At 38.6% G+C, this 17,630-nt stretch overlaps 1 protein-coding gene across 1 annotated transcript; it reads left to right on the forward strand.

Moving 5' to 3' along the window:
* Nucleotides 1–5,839: 5,839 nt before the first annotated feature.
* Nucleotides 5,840–17,053, forward strand: SYPL2 (synaptophysin like 2). The gene is made up of 6 exons (XM_053706764.1): nt 5,840–6,442; nt 6,531–6,608; nt 10,160–10,284; nt 13,497–13,695; nt 16,297–16,488; nt 16,637–17,053. Exons 1-6 carry the CDS (start codon nt 6,377–6,379, stop codon nt 16,766–16,768), a joined length of 792 nt encoding a protein of 263 aa, XP_053562739.1. The 5' UTR covers nt 5,840–6,376; the 3' UTR covers nt 16,769–17,053.
* The last annotated feature ends 577 nt before the right edge of the window (nt 17,054–17,630 follow it).

Consider the following 17,630-nt stretch of genomic DNA (forward strand, 5'->3'; position numbering starts at 1 on the left):
TTTATTTTAGTATATTTCATTGTGTGGGGGCTTTTGGTTTAGGGGTTAATAGTTTATTTAAGTATATTTCGTTGTGGGGGACTTGCAGTTTAGGGGTTAATAGGTTTTGAGTTAGATTTAGGGGTTAATAACTTTAATATAGTGGCGGCGACGTTGGGGGTGGCATATTAGGGGTTAATAAATGTAGGTAGGTGGCGGCGACATTGGGGGCAGCAGATTAGGGGTTCATAAATATAGTGTAGGTGGCGGCGGTGTCCGTAGCGGCAGATTAGGGGTTAATAAATATAATGCAGGTGTCGGCGATGTCGGGGGCGGCAGATTAGGGTTAATAAGTGTAAGATAAGGGGTGTTTAGACTCGGGGTTCATGTTAGGGTGTTAGGTGTAGACATAACTTTTGTTTCCCCATAGGAATCAATGGGGCTGCGTTACTGAGTTTTACGCTGCTTTTTTGCAGGTTTTAGACTTTTTCTCAGCCGGCTCTCCCCGGTGATTCCTATGGGGAAATCATTCACAAGCACGTACGACCAGTTCACCGCTGACTTAAGCAGCGCTGGTATTGGAGTGCGGTAATGAGCAAAATTTTGCTCAACGCTCACTTCTTGCCTTTTAACTACGGGTTTCTGAAAACTTGTAATACCAGCGCTGTAGGAAAGTGAGCGGTGAGGGAAAACTGCTCGTTAGCACCGCATAGCCTCTAACGCAAAACTCATAATCTAGGTGTAAGTTTTTGATTTATCTTTATATAATAATGGGCAAGGTCCAAATGCGGTCTTACTTTAGTAAACCCCTTATAAAATTATAATCTCACTTTTTTTTGTCAGGCCCAAAAGTGGTCTACTGATATATGATAAGGGGAAAATTGAGAATTGTATTAGATGAAAGACTATTGCATGTAATCCTATTTGTATCAATGTCTTTACATTTTATGTACAGATATGCCATGAATATCTGACATCTACAGTGTTTTAAATTTTTCCTTTTCCTTTGTATATGTAATTTTGAGTCCTCAATAAAAAAAAAACAAAAAAAAAAACCTACCTTTAGAGAATTTCAGCATTAGCTTTGTAAACCCAAATACCTTTAGATTATCTGGCCCACAAAGATAATGGGGCCTATTTATTAAAGGTCTTGCAGACCTGATCCGACAGAGCGGATCAGGTCCGCAAGACCACGCTGAATGCGGAGAGCAATACTCTCTCCGCATCTAACATTGCACCAGCAGCTCACAAGAGCTGCTGGTGCAACGCCGCCCCCTGCTGACTCAGCAGGGAGGTGTCAATCAACCCGATCGTACTCGATCGGGTTGATTTCCGGCGATTCCTGTCCGCCTCATCAGAGCAGGCAGACAGGGTTATGGAGCAGCGTTCTTTAGAAACACGGGCCCACAAGCTCCATTTGGAGCTTGATAAATGGGCCCCAATGTTTCAAAATGTGTTATGGTGCTGGTCCTTGGATTCAGTTGTAAAAATCATACACTTCCCATTAGTTTCACTTTTAAGGGACATAAAACAGGTTGAGATCTGTGCATATCCTAAAAGGACTAATCAATTAAAAATAATTTGCATTTAAAAAAAAAGTTTAAAAATTGCTGACAAGAATTATAAAATAATTTTCAAAAATAAGCAACATGAATTACATAGCTAAGCTGCCTGGAGCAGCCAACTCCCCCCCCCCCTTATCAGTAATTAGGCACAGGCATTGTATTTTAACTGAGTTCACAGCTTCTAGGCATGCTCCAGCAGATAATCCCTATGCACTTTTGGATTCTACTAAAATAACAATAGATATAGATACAGCCATAGAAGGAAATGTGTCGGGGGGGAGTTAGAGCTTTACAATTCATAAACTAAAAAGAAAGGGTTAAATTTGCAGGTAAAGTAATTAAAGTACATATTATTATATTTTGTCTCTATCCCAACTTGTTTTATGTCCCTATAAATTTAATCAGCTTTTACTTAGCCTTGTTTATGCAAAAATATTTTTCAACATGGTTAATTTCTGTTCTTTAATGTACAGAAAAAATATATGAATAATGTGTCCCCCTAACATATGTTGCACATTTGTCATACAAAAAACAATTTTAATAAGTTTAACTGCTGCTCTCACATGTGCATGATAGGAACATTTTGATTGTAACCCCCTTTAATTGCTACTTCAGGATATGCAAAGCACTTTTCTGGTGCTGGATCAGTAGACCAGTGTTATGATAGGATGTTGCTACTCAGTAGTGGACCTACTAAGCAAAGTATAGGTTCCCAGCATTAGGATTGCACACATTCTGCCTGTGTATAGACTGGGTGCTATAGGCCCTCAGCACTTAAACCTTTTGCTGCTACATAACTATGTTAATGACTGTATAGCAATGTTTTACTGCTATAATGATACAAGATGATGTACGGTTACATTTTGCTAATAATCAGTATTGATATAGGGGCTTGCAGTGCATGTTCAGCATTAAATGATTATGCAGACCTTCTAACTGTCCCAGTCCCTAATTCTGACCTATGCCCCCCTGTGCCTCTGAGACAGCCATATCTGCCTATTTGCAGATTTTCCCTTGGCCCCACCCATAGACTACCCAGACATACCCAGAAACAGCCAACACATGCCTACTAACTACCCAGATATGCCCATTATCCCACACACTATCCACTTGTGACCCCAATCCATCCTGGCATGGTCCCACCCACAAAATGGCAATGCCCCCCCTCCCTAATACCTAGCCACAGATCCCACTGGGATGATTAACAAACCTTGCTCTAATGCAATGGTGTGTGAGAGCAGGGGTAAAGGCTGCAAGTAATTTGCTTGTGCAATTGTGAATGTGGGCAGCAAACACACCATGCAACTTCACCGATTCCATTTTTATCAGGGTTTTGATTGGTGACATGCTATGTGATCAGAGAGAGATATCAAACAATTATTTCTTATAAAATAACCCTTGATGATGTCTTGCAAAATTGAACGTTTGCAGTTTTTGATTGGAAAAAAAACACTAACAATGCAAGTACATGCATGTTAAATTAATTAATAGTGTACAACCTAAACATTAAGATTTGGGGGCCAATTTATCAAGCTCGGTATGGAGCTTGATAAATTGCCTGACGGCTCGCCGGAAACAGAAGTTATGAAGCAGCAGTCTAAAGACCACTGCTCCATAATTTGTCCGCCTGCTCTGAGGCCGCGGACAGAAATCAACCTGATCGAATATGATCGGGTTGATTGACACCCCCTGCTAGTGGCCGTTTGGCTGCGAATCTGCAGGGGGTGGCATTGCACCAGCAATTCACAAGAACTGCTGGTGCAATGATAAATGCCGACAGCGTATGCTGTCTGCATTTATCGATGTGCAGCAGACATGATACGCTACATCGTATCATGTCCGCTCGCACTATGTTAAATATACCCTATGGTCTCTTTTTTAATCTCATTAAAGGGTCACTCAAGTCAAAATTAAACTTTCATGATTCAGATAGAGAGTGCAAGTTTAAACAACTTTCCAATTTACTTCCATAAACAAAATGTGCACAGTCTTTTTATATTTACACTTTGCGAGTCATACGTATATGCATTTTTGATTGGCTGATGGCTGTCACATGATACAGGGGAGTGGAAATAGACATATGTTTGAAATTTGTCAGAAAAAAATCTACTACTCATTTGAAGTACAGACTAAGGCCCCAATTTATCAAGGTCTGGATCAGGTCCGACAGACCTCGCTGAATACGGTGAGCAATACGCTCGCCGTATTCAGCATTGCACCAGCAGCTCACAAGAGCTGCTGGTGCAACGCCGCCCCCTGCAGACTCGCGGCCAATGGGCCGCCAGCAGGGGGTGTCAATCAACCCGATCGTACTCGATCGGGTTGATTTCCGGCGATGTCTGTCCGCCTGCTCAGAGCAGGCGGACAGGTTATGGAGCAGCGGTCTTTGTGACCGCTGCTTCATAACTGCTGTTTCTGGCAAGCCTGCCATTCGGAGCTTGATAAATATGCCCCTAAGAGGTCGATTTATGAAGCAGCAGATGCTGCTTCCGACCCACTCTGCTTCAGTTCTGCCTCTGAGGTGGTGGACAGCAATCAGCCCGATCGAATACGATCGGATTGATTGACACACCCTGCTAGCGGCCGATTGGCCGCGAATCTGCAGGGGGCGGTATTGCACCAGCAGTTCACAACAACTGCTGGTGCAATGATAAATGCCGGCATTTATCGATGTGCAGCAGACATGATTCGCTATAGCGGATCATGTCTGTCCGCACCATGATAAATTTACCCCTTAGTGCTACTGTATTGTCTTTTTATCATGCATATGTTAATTATGCAAATCTACTATATTTACTGGTTGTTTAATAACATTAATAGTCTTATGACTATAAACAAATGAAATATACAAGTACATACAAGTCTGGTCAATTGATATTGTAGCATCTAAAATGTTACATTTGGTCTCTTTTTTTAACCTATTAGTAACAAAAAAAATCTCCACAAGCAATCCCAAAACTCTGTATGTTTTTTCCTGAGGTTTATTCTTAGATTTTAGTCCCCACCTGCTCCTTCTGAACAGTGCAGCTGCTCACTGGGACTCTTATAGTAGCCAGGAACTCAGCTGTGCTATGGATAGCTATTCATACACTGCTCTGCATGCAGTCACACACATACACAACTTTATACTTTACTCTGAGCATTCTGGTGTGTAGTATGTTAGATGGATAGATAGATTATAGACAGACAGATAGAGACTAGATAGATAGATATAAAAAGAAAGGTGAATAGATAGGTAGAGAGATAGGCTAATAGATAGATAGATAGATAGATAGATAGATAGATAGATAGATAGATAGATAGACATATGGATGGATGGATAAGCAGACAGACAGATAGATGATAAATATAGATAATCAAAAAGATGGATAGATAGGTAGAGACAGACAGAAAAGATAAATAGATAATTAAAAAATAATTAAGGTTGGATAGATAGAGAGACAAACAGATACAATAAATACATAGAAAAATAAAAAGACTAGATAAAAGAAAGATGGATATATAGGAGGAAATAGATAGATAATATAAATGATTTGATAAATAAAAAATTAGATAGATAGAAAGATAGATAAATTATATAGATAATAAAAAAGCTGAATATATAGGTAGAGACAGATAACAAAAATAGATTAAAAAAATGATTCGATAGATAGATAAATAGGAGACTGAAAAAAATGTTGGATTAAACATTGATATACTCATAATACAGCTATTATTATCTGCATCAGATCCACACATGCTAGGTTGTAATTATCTCAGTAGTAGCATCTTGTGCTATTTGGTGGCATTCATTCCACAGTCTTAGTCATTGCTTGATTTTCTAATTTTAGAGTCATTTGTTCTTTCTTCCTTATAGTTTGTTTAAAAATAAATAGAAACCTACCCATCACTAACATTTACAGATGTACTCTAATATATTCCTGTGCTTGTTTTGATGGAGAGTAGACCAAGATAGAAAACAACGTGAAATCTGTCATATTTGTATAAAACCAATACAGATTATGACAAGCAAGATGCACTTAATCAAACGCAAACTGTGTTACAGAAAGATGCAAAAAGGAATGTAGTCTTAGTTTATCAAAACTTATAATGGTATTCTGCATCCTAACTATAACTACTTGAAAAAGGCTAATATGCCAGTGACCCCTGTTCCTTGATTAACAGGAGGCACATATGTGCCAACAACTCCTCCCCCTCACAGCGATGAGACTGATAGCAACTCATGTCCTGTTTTGGGATAGGGGTGTGTGTAAGGATCAGGTATCCTTTGCATTCACCCTGTCCCACTCTCAATTAGGATTTTTTTTGTTCAGTGAACTGGGAGAGAGAGGTAGTAAGGAGGTGAGTGAGTGGAGGGAGGGGGCAGAAGGACAGACAGACAGGAAGGGCAGAGAGCCAGGGACAGAAGGAGACGGGCATAGGAAAAGTACAGAGAGATACATTTTGGGAGTCACATACATAAAAGTGTACATTTACAAAGGGCATATACAAACACTTAATAATACAGGCATATCAAGTGTAGAAATAAGGATCTGTGGATATAGGTTTATATATAGATTGTTAAACATATATAGAAATAACAATAATAGAGGAATCCATTTTGTAGATATATTTATAAAATAATGTCTATATGAAGCTACATAAATTGAAGAGTGTAGAGACATAGACGTGTAAGAAAGAAATATTGAAACAAAAGGTACATGTATAGAGAGAAGCTAAGATTGAGCATCAAGAAGAACAGATAGACCACTCATCAATTGGACCACTGAACCCACTTCACTTGGACCCTTGGATTTCATACACTTGAACTCGGATACCCCTGGATTAGGACCATGTCCACAACAGTGTCTCCCACAGCGTTGGACAGAGAGGGTGCCCCCGCAGGCCGGGGCAGGAAGGTAGCAAGAGGGGGAGGCCGGTGTAAAGGTTTATGGTATTTTCCTTTTGAATGGGGCAGATACTGAATTCTTCATACCCTTCTCCCAGAACCCACTGACTGAGCTAACCGGGCTGCGCTGGAAGAGATTGGAGGAGCCACTGGGATTCATTAAACTGCTAGAATGGGTAAGAAAAAAATGATATAGGTTTAGGAGAACTCAAATTATAAAATGGACTCATATACATATGTCCTCAAAACTATACTCTACACTTAAATGTTAAATCAGTGTTCTTATGCAAAATACATCATCTGTAGCCTTTCCCCCGGATTATCTAGGTATTTGCACTTCTTAAAGGGCAATATCTGAGTTCTCTCTACAGCTGTTTTATGTTTTTTTTATCTACATAACTTATGTATATTTTCTATACAGATAGCCGTGTGTTTTTTCTGCAAACATTTCTCAATTACCCTGTGGGCAGACCTTGCTGTCTGCTTTCCAGAAATAGATTATTATCTCTACCCTGCAGATAAATATCACTTTGCTGTTGTTACCTCTGTATTTTCGGCCATCTCCTCTTTACCAAGCACTCTATTTTATTAATTGTATTTTTAGCAGCTGCATCTTCATTTATAAAACGTTTGCCTACAGATATCTCTGATTTTCTTACTGTGCAGATATAGTTCTGGTCACCTATAGATGACTGCCACTCAGTTACAGCAGTTCCCCTCATTTACAGATACATATCTGTGATCCCATCATGTAGAGCTAGCTCTGTAGTCCCCCTTTGCCTACACATAAATGTTCTAGTTCTCACATTTCACTGTAGAGTAGGAATCTCTCCCAGTCCATAACCTTTCCACCAGCTTCATACCTTACATGCCTGACATCCTTCAGCACTCACTGCTTGCCAACATCTCCTTCCCCCAGTGGTATATACTGTGTACATTTCTCCAGGAACCAGATATACAATGTATATGACATACCATTTGTGTAGCTATTCATAGATTGTGTCTTCTTAATTAATGTGCATACGAAGACTAAATGACTCACTTCCTGCACAACCAGCCATTTTTTAAAAACTCTTTATGTTGCTGGTGAAAGAGAGTAAAGGGTTTTCTGGAGACTTTCTGGCAGTTGTTATTAGTAAAAGAAGGGAAATTAAAAAAAAAAAAATAGTGAAAAATAAAAATGATAGGTTGGGTAGGTAGGAACAGCCAATGCAAAATGTTGGTAGAAGCATTGGAAATATATAATATACAGTATCTAAACTTGAGTCAGTGGTGTATTTAGTTTTTGTGCTGCTCCAGATCCCCCAACAATCTTAGCTCATGTTTGCCTTATTGTATATCTCACAACCAGAGACAGGGACACATGGAAGGTATATGCACTGGCACTAGACAACCAAAGATCTTTAATTAATGATTTTATTAGGGGTGCAAAGTGAAATGTAATCATACCAAAAAACTATCCCTCAAAATGTTCTGCTCCTTAATTCCACTCCACTAGGCCAAAATATACTTCTGACTGAGTATTTTTAGTGCTAGGCTGGATGTTTTGGGGGACCCAGCAAACCATGTATCATGAAGCCAGTTGGTCTTGACTTGTTTCCTCTGTGGAGTTAACCACATTATACAGTGTTATGGAATTTTATTTAAAAGACTGTTTTTATGATGTCATGTAATTTTGTATTAGAAACCTCAGCTCTCCTTTACACAGTACTCTCAAAGTATTCCTTCTGTTCCATAAGGCCATCTACCCAATCATGTTACCCTCTCTTCAAGATGTGTCCTCACAAATGATGTGTTCCCTACTTGTCACTTTCCATCCAATTGCATTTATTCCTAGATTACATCATAGTGTTGTTAATTATCTTCTCCCCCTGATGTGCCTTCATAGCTCATATTTCATTCTTGTTATGTCATTTGTTCCATTGCACCTCTAGGAATATTTCCTACTTCCCATATCTACTCCCAATTTATCACTAAGATAACTTCCCAGGTTTGTTTTCATGGTATATTATTCTTGCTTTACAACATTTACTCATGTCATATTTAAATTATGTCACCCTCATATGATACTTCTGTTCTTCAATGCCAATTCCAGGACAATCAATAATGTTAATTGACCCCAGTTCTCCTCTCAAAAATCCACACCCGGGCTATGCCCTCTCCAAATTGTGTCACTCAAGCCAAAGGTGTAACTAGAGATTTAGTATTGTAATTTAACTCCAGTGGCAATATTGTGGCTGTCACATGATCTCAGTCAGGATATTGCCATAGTCATAATGTAGCCACATGAATGTTGCAGCCAACCCTAGCCCTAAACTCCAATCCTAACCACAGTCCTAACCTTAGCTGTAACGTTAAACTTCCTTTAACCTCTTGGATTCCAGAATGGGCTGCAATGTTGTGTAGTGCTCTCTAGTGTCCTAAGGGTTAACCATAACCTTAACTTCCATAATTTTACCACTCATCTGTCATTGCCATATGTGATCAGCAACATTCTTGCAGAGGGATGTCATGGCAGTAGAGATCTTGGAATTGACAAGATCCGTATAGACAAGATCTTTGCTCACATTCCAACTGCAAAATCGTTACATATAATACTAGGAGCTCAAATAAATCAAACAAATACCTTAATTAGAAGAAATTACTGGCCCGTGATTAAACTAAAATATATCTCTCATATTTACTGTCCACAAAAAAACTACAGATGAATATAAAATGTAAATATGTTTATCTACTTATATATGCAGGTGCATTTAAAGCTCCAACCTGCTAGTTACACCCATGCCAAAAAGTGCCACTATTTTTGTTTCTGAAATAGGTTATGGCTATGTGCATGATGCTGAGGTTTCAGGAAACAGAGATCACAAAACAACATTTTACTGGAGATCTTTCTTGATCCTGTTCACAGTAATTCTTTCTCTAGACTCCATGCTACTGACAAACATTTCCTTCTTAACATGTGACCCACAAGGCAAAAAACAGATATTGATTTCTCCCTTTCTACTACGTTATTCTCTATATCTTCCTACAACCTACCCATGCCTTGTTGTTGTCCATGACAGTTGTAAGGGAGATTTGTTGGGTGGTTTTGTGTACCCCAATCATTAGTGTAGGATAACCAATCCCAAAGATGCTAAACGTTTCTGTACTCATGACTTTTATAAATATGTAGTAGAAAATAATAACCCCACCACCAGTATGTCTATTGACCTTACTATGCAGCTATGTGGCAACAAAGGTACCACCTTGGCCATATTTTCCTGGACAGTTACGAGTTACATATACTCCAGGGTGTGCAGTTGTCCATGATAAGTTCAGTAGCTGTCTGGGAAAACATGTTTGTGGGAGACCTCCTAATGGCATCTTTTGTTAGCATCCCCTATATTTACAGTCCATCGCCTCCCCTTTTGTTATCCATTCTCATTTCGGATAATTTATAAAAAATTTAGATAATCGAATAAAATATAAAACTATACAAATTTAGAGTAAATAGCTCCAGTTCTTCAGAACAACCACGTTTTAAAAGAGAGATAAACTACTATTATTATTTTTTTCATTTTTGAAAATTGACATTGTTAATGCTGGTTAAAGAGCTTTGGTGGTTGACAGAAATATATTTTTGGCTCCATCTATCTCATTTTTCCTAATTTTCTGCTTCCCTTTCTCCTATTACCCCCCCTTTCTTTCTCTGTTGTCTCTCTCCTACACTCATATATTTCTCAAACAGCTTTTTGCTATATTTGCATTTGGGAGCTGTGGCTCATACAGTGGAGAAACAGGGGCAACAGTGGTATGTAAAGAAGAACCTGTGCAAACTCATCTAATCTCTGTGGCTTTTGGATATCCATTCAGGTAATATAGCCAAGAAAAATGTAGCTTTATTACACAAAATACAATACTGTTTCAAAAGTGTATTTAAGTATGCACCGTGCACCAGCATTTTAAACACAGCACTTGCTCAGAAAGCCTAAGGTACTTGTACCATCTGGTAATGACTCAATTAGTTAATTGCTGACATGATTCAAGCCCCACTAGTGCTTTCAGCAGCTGCAGTATTATGTTTTAAATACACGTGCAGAGAAAAATGTTGCCAATACATATTGCAAATATGTTTCTATTCAAAGATATAATAAATCTATGTGCATTTATATTTTGACCGGAATGTCCCTTTAAGTTAATCCTCAAAATTATGTTTTTGTTATGCAGGTGTCATGTAACTGTAGCAAACCAACTTAAAAGACTTCTTGCTTTTGTGCAAAAATCTGTGCTTTTCCTACCCTCCCTAGAGAGAGGCCAAAAAGCACATTTTGTAAATGCTGCAAATCAACTAGCTTAACCCCTTAATGACCAGCGCCATACCCTGTACAACGCTGGTCGTTATACCCTTAAGGACCAGCGACGTACCCTGTACGTCACTGCAGTCCTGGGCTTCTTTCTGCCGCGATGATATTTCTGCATGCCCCCAGAAATAGATTTGCAGAGTTACTGATGCACAGAGGGCCACTCTGGAGGGAGGCGGGTGGGCGGCCTATTGCTGGAGTGGGCGGGAGGAGGGTGAGACTGCTATGCCACGCTACGGGCAATGACCAGGGGGGAAAAAAGCTGTTACTGGTGTCCCATTGAGGGGAAGGAGGGAGGAGAGGCAATGAGGGGTATAATATATAAAAAAAAGTTGGGGAAAAGCGATCTGGGAGGGGGGGTAGGTTATTGAGGGGGGCAGCTACACTTACACTACAGAAAAAACGGTTATATATTTAATTTTTTTTAAATGCCTAATTTGCAGCAAACCTAAAATGGTGGCAAATAGATAGAGGGGGGAGGGTTAGACAGCTGTTTGGGGGATCAGGGAGGTTGGGAGGTAAGGGGGGATACTACACTGCAGAAAATATATAATTTAATATTTTTTATAAACCCCCCCCCCAAAAAAAAACAAAAAAAAACTTTTATTTTTAAACATGGCAGACTTTCTGCCAGTACTTAAGATGGGGTGACCTTTGGGGGTGGGGGAGGGAAGAGAGCTGTTTGAGAGGGCTAAGGGAGGGATCAGGGGGTGGGATGTGTCAGGTGGGAGGCTGATCTCTACACTAAAGCTAAAATTAACCCTACAAGCTACCTAATTAACCCCTTCACTGCTGGGCATAATACAAGTCTGGTGTGCAGCAGCATTTAGCGGCCTTCTAATTACCAAAAAGCAATGCCAGAGTTATATACAGTATGTCTGCTATTTCTGAGCAAAGGGGATCCCAGAGAAGCATTTACAGCCATTTGTGCCATGATTGCACAAGCTGTTTGTAAATCATTTCAGTGAGAAACCTAAAATTGTGAAAAAGTTAACAATTTTTTTTTATTTGATCGCATTTGGCGGTGAAATGGTGGCATGAAATATACCAAAATGGTCCTAGATCAATACTTGTTGTCTACTAGAGTTGTCTACTAGTAGAGTTGTCTACTAAAAAAATATATATATAGTTTTGACAGGTAAATATAAAAAAAGACTCTATTTCTTTTTAAATGATGGCAAAATGCTAAAAATGCTCTGGTCTTTTGGGGAAGTTTTTGTCTGAAATGCCTGGTCCTTAAGGGGTTAAAGGAATAGTCTAGTCAAAATTAAAGTTTCATGATTTAGATAGCACATGCAATTTTAAGCAACTTTCTAATTTACTCCTATTATCAAATTTTCTTTGTTCTCTTGTTATCTTTATTTGAAAAAGCAAGAATGTAAGCATAGGAGCCGGCCCATTTTTGTTTCAGAACCTGGGTAGCACTTTCTGATTGATGTCTAAATGTAGCCACCAATCAGCAAGCGCTACACAGGTTCTGAACCAAAAATGGGCCGGCTCCTAAGGTTACATTCAAATAAAGATACCAATAGAACAAAGAAAAATTGATAATAGGAGTAAATTAGAACGTTGTTTAAAATTTCATGCACTATCTTGATCATGAAAGTTTAATTTTGACTAAACTATTCCTTTAATTAGGTAATTTGCAGCATTTCGAAAAAGTTGGTTACACTTTCTGGCCTATCAAGGGAGAGTTGTACACAGCACACATTTTACACTATATACAGTAGGTGTCTACTATCCCTTTAGCTTGTTTCCTGAAATTGTGTTTATATGATACAGGTTTTAACTGAGTCTATTATACTTATTTATAAGAGGGACAGTTTCATAAAAAAATAAGCTTCCATGATTCAGATAGAGCACACAATTTTAAACAACTTTCCATTTTGCTTACATGATCAAATATGCACACACTTTCTGAGACACCAGCTCCTACTGAGCATGTGCAAAATTCACAGAATATACGTATATGCATTTTGTGATTGGCTGATGGCTGTCACATGGTGCATTAGGAAGGAAAATGGAACTAACTTTGACATTTGTCAGAAAAATATCTACTGCTCATTTGAAATTCAAACTAAGTGCATTTGCATTGTCTCTTTTGTATGCATTTATTGATTATTCTACTGTGTTTTGAGGTCCTTTAGCTTGATCCCTGAAATTATTATTATTATTTTTTCTGATGCAGGTTTCAACTGAATGTACCAAACTAACAAGTGCCTTAAACTCTCACTCAAATAATGTGTCACGCAAACTGCTGTTCAGCCATATCTTACAATTGCCAGATTAAAGGGACACTAACCCCAAATTTTTTCTTTCAAGATTCAGATAGAGCATGCAATTTTAAGCAACTTTCTCATCTACTCTTATTATCAATTTTTCTTCGTTCTCTTGCTATTTTAATTTGAAAAGCTTAGGAGCCGGCCCATTTTTGGTTCAGCACCTGGGTTGAGCTTGCTGATTGGTGGCTAAATGTAGCCACCAATCAGTAAGTGCTATACAGGGTGCTGAACTAAAAATGGTCCGGCTCCTAAGCTTACATTCTTGCTTTTTCAAATAAAGATACCAAGAGAACAAAGAAAATTGATAAAAGGAGTAAATTATAAAGTTGCTTAAAATTGCATGCTCTATATGAATCATGAAAGAAAAAAAATGGGGTTTAGTGTCCCTTTAAGTGAATGTCACAGAAATCACGTTGTAAATACACATCTATTATTTTATCAGGTTATTTAGACAGCGCTATGAAATGCCTGACTGTGGTGATATGGAAAGCCGCGTTTTACACCTAGCCGGAGATTTTTCAGCTCCTGCAGAGTTCTTCGTGACCTTGGCTGTTTTTGGTTTCCTTTATTCCATGCTGGCACTTGTTGTCTACCTGCGCTTTCATGATCAATACACTCAGATCCGCAGGGTTCCCATTGTGGTACGTACTAAAAGGGAATTGGAAAGTACATGTATATATAAAATGATTTGCCATGCGTAATGTATTTCTATTATTTATGTTGCCTCCCTTTTATCTAATTTAGCTCTGAAAATTGTGCAATTTTGTAATTCTCAGAACTTGAAATGTCCCCTGTGGACTTTTCAAGGCTAAATCTGCTACATAGCTGTCCCTAATTGGATTTGTCAGATAACCACTGCAAAATAATACATTTTATTTATGTTGTCTGGACTAAAGTGCAGATTGGCTCCTCCAAAAAAGGCAAATGGTGGGTGGAGTTTGGCTATTGAAAAATAATTGCAGTAAAAAGGATGTTAATTTGTTTTAAAATATTTAAAGGCCCATTTATCAAGCTCCGTATGGAGCTTTAGGGGCCGTGTTTCTGGCGAGTCTTCAGACTCGCCAGAAACACCAGTTATGAAGCAGCGGTCTAAAGACCACTGCTCCATAACCCTGTCCGCCTGCTCTGATGAGGCGGACAGGAATCGCCGCAATTCAACCCGATCGAATACGCTGCTCCCGCGAGTCAGCAGGGGGCGGCGTTGCACCAGCAGTTCTTGTGAGCTGCTGGTGCAATGCTGAATATGGAGAGCGTATTGCTCTCCGCATTCAGCGAGGTCTTGCGGACCTGATCCGCACTGTCGGATCAGGTCCACAAGATCTTTCATTAATAGGCCTCTTAGACTTGACTGATATGTTCTTCTAGAGCAGCACAACATAAATATCTTGTAATTACAATGTGTTTACTGTCCCTTTAAATGGGTTGGCCATCTTAAATGGAAATGAAAGTAAAAAAATAAGCTTGCATAGTTCAAGCTGAATATGCAATTTTAAAGGGACACTCAATCAAAATTAAACTTTCATTATTCAGATAGAGCATGCTATTTTAAACAACTTTCCAATTTAATTCCATTAACTAAATGTGCAGTCTTTTTATATTTAAACTTTTTGAGTCACCAGCTCCTACTGAGCATGTGCAAGAATAAGCGTGTATGCATTTGTGAATGGCTGATGGCTGTCACATGGTACGTGTATGCATTTGTGATTGGCTGATGGCTGTCACATGGTACAGGGGGAGTGGAAAAAGACATAATATTTAAAATTGTCAGAAAACAAATCTACTATTCATTTGAAGTTCAGACTGTGCTATTGCATTGTCTTGTTATCTTGCATTTGTTGATTATGCAAATCTACTGTGTTGACTGGTCCTTTAAGAGTCTTTTTAATTGACTTGTTCTTTTGTTTTGTTATCCCTTAGACAATATAATATATGTGAATACACCAAGCAAGCACCTAAGAAATTAAATTAAAGGGATGTGATACCCAAAAAAAAATATTTTCTGATTCATACAGAGCATGCCATTTTACAAAAGTTTCCAGTTTACTTCTATTATCAAATTTGTTTTGTTCCCATGATGTTCTGTGTTGAAGAGATACCTAGGTAGGCATGACAGGAAATGGTGCTGCCATCTAGTGCTCTTGCAAATACATAACATTCTTTCAACTGCTGCCATATAGTGCTGTAGAAATGGTCCGGCTACTAAGCATACGGCTCTGCTTTCCAACAAATGATACCAAGAGAACAAAAAAATAATAGTAGAAGTAAATTGGAAAGTTTTTTTAAATCACATGCTCTGTCTGAATCATGAAAGAAAACTTTGGGGTTGTAAATCCTTTTAAGGATATGTTTTCCTTTTCTTAGATGGGAAAGTTCTCCCTGTGTCATTATTTCAAAGTTCCCACAAGAATAAAGCCCTCAATTCCTCCTCTATGTGTTTCTCAAATTTTTTCTTGTCTCTTTCAAGTTTTGTATCGTTTTATTTAAACAAATTGTACCCATGTACAGCGCTGCGGAATATGTTGGCGCTTTTAAAATAAAGTATAATAAAAGTAATATTAGTGTAGTCCAATAGTCTTCACAAATTCAATAGGACTCCATCTACTGAGTGAAGAAAAGTATGCTCCTTAACTCGTCAGCCGCCTCTGAGACGTCGGACAGCAATCCGACCGATCTCATACTGTACGACCGGTTGATTGACATCCCCTGCTAGCAGCCAATCTAGCGAATCTGCAGGGGGCGGCATTGCACAAGCAGTTCACTAGAACTGCTTGTGCAATGATAAATGCTGACAGCGTATGCTGCCGTCATTTATCGATGTCTGGCGGACATGATTCGCTATAGTGGATCATGTCCGCCAGACACTTCTTAAATCGGCCCCATAGTGTAAAACCATTTTAACTTGTGATGACATCCTATGCTATAAGGTTACAACTTACGGTCCTCAGAGCTGCACACACAGCTCTTAGTAAATTCAGCATGTGTTAGAGATGTTTTAGTGGAGTATACACCAATTGTTTAAATGCCAAGTATAAACAAAAACTATTAATAAAGGTATAAAAACAAGTATACACCTCAGCGGATTTACAATCACATATACAAGTTAGAGTGTTATAATAGAACTATTGACACCTTTTGGGTCCCTGCAAAAAAAACAAGGGTCTCACTTCTATGTAAATGCTTTTTTTTTTTCTTTTTATGTGAGTATGGAGCTAACGTAATAGTCATCTTCTATGTCTATGCAGGACTTTTGCATAACAGGTGGCTTTGCCTTTCTGTGGCTTGTGGCAGCTTCAGCATGGGGGAAGGGTCTGATGGATGTGAAACTGGCCGCGCACCCCTCCAGTATTCTGTCTGCAATGCCTCTGTGCCAGTTGGACAAAGCAACGTGCAGTGCTGGAGCTGTACCATCCTTTGGACTTGCTAATATATCTGTGGTAAGAAGGATATAGAATGTTAAACACAGAATGACTATCACCATTACTACTCAAGAGTTTCTATTCTTTTACTACTCGCCACTCATTTTCTATTTTCCTTTTCTATCTTTTTTTTTTTTTTTCTTCTCTCTGATTCTTGCGCTTCCAGCTCTTTGGATTCCTGAATTTCCTTATCTGGGCAGCCAATGCTTGGTTTGTGTTTAAAGAGACAGTATGGAGCAAACCTCCTCAAAGCAAGGAGGAGTCTGCAGAACGTGGAGAGGTTGATGATCGTCAGTAACTTTAACTTTTCAGGGCCACATTATCGTCCTTATTTTACTCCTCCTCCCAATTTCTCCTATTCTCTCCTAGCCAACCTATTAAAATGTTTTTCTGGTAATATTTGTAATCCGTTTCTTACACATCGATGCATCTTATGTCAATCTTCTTTACCACACTCATCAATAATGTTTAACCAATTATACAAATTTGATATCAAAATCTCCAACTCATTTGGATCTTCCTAAAAAGCTGCTCAGTATCTGGTGCTATTTATTAAATAAAATCTCCTCCAGATTCTTTGTGATATGAGTTTGTGTTCTAATTAATAGACTTTGCTATAGAATAATCCAAAAGGCATGAATAAATTGCATCTATATACTTACAAGTTCAAAAATTAACATACACTGACATCCTTCAATCACATACATCAGGGATGGCCAACTGGCATCCAGGGACCACATTCATTCCTGTGTATGCTACTCTCTACTTTGTAAAGCAAATTTTGTTATTGGTTAAAACAGCAAACATAGCAGAAGAAATACTATTATTTCACTGGCGATATTTATAATACGTAGAGACAGGCACCCCTCTATGGAGTGCACCTGTAGACACATGCCTACTTTGCCTTATTATAAATCCAGCCCTGCATGTGGCATTGTGCACTAGTTTTTGTTCCTCCCAGGGAAAAGCAGATGAAATAATGTGTACCATATTTTTTGTAGTCCCAGGAAAACATGAAAATGTGTGCTAGGGGACGTCAGGTAGATGGGCAAATAAGATGATCACAAATCAAGAGAGTCGTTTGAAGCAAAGAGCAGTATATAGAGGGAACACTATGACCTCATCTAAATATTTTTTTTTTTTAGGAAATATATTAGTTG

The sequence above is a fragment of the Bombina bombina genome, chromosome 3 (assembly GCF_027579735.1).
Source record: "Bombina bombina isolate aBomBom1 chromosome 3, aBomBom1.pri, whole genome shotgun sequence".
Classification (NCBI taxonomy): domain Eukaryota; kingdom Metazoa; phylum Chordata; class Amphibia; order Anura; family Bombinatoridae; genus Bombina; species Bombina bombina.

Excerpts from the sequence above, each read along its gene's own strand:
- SYPL2 (XM_053706764.1), top strand. The coding sequence starts at position 6,377 with ATGTCCACAACAGTGTCTCCCACAGCGTTGGACAGAGAGGGTGCCCCC. Across the intron at positions 6,443-6,530 it reads CCGCAGGCCGGGGCAGGAAG|AACCCACTGACTGAGCTAAC; the intron begins GTAGCAAGAGGG and ends CCCTTCTCCCAG. Across the intron at positions 10,285-13,496 it reads GCTTTTGGATATCCATTCAG|GTTATTTAGACAGCGCTATG; the intron begins GTAATATAGCCA and ends TTATTTTATCAG.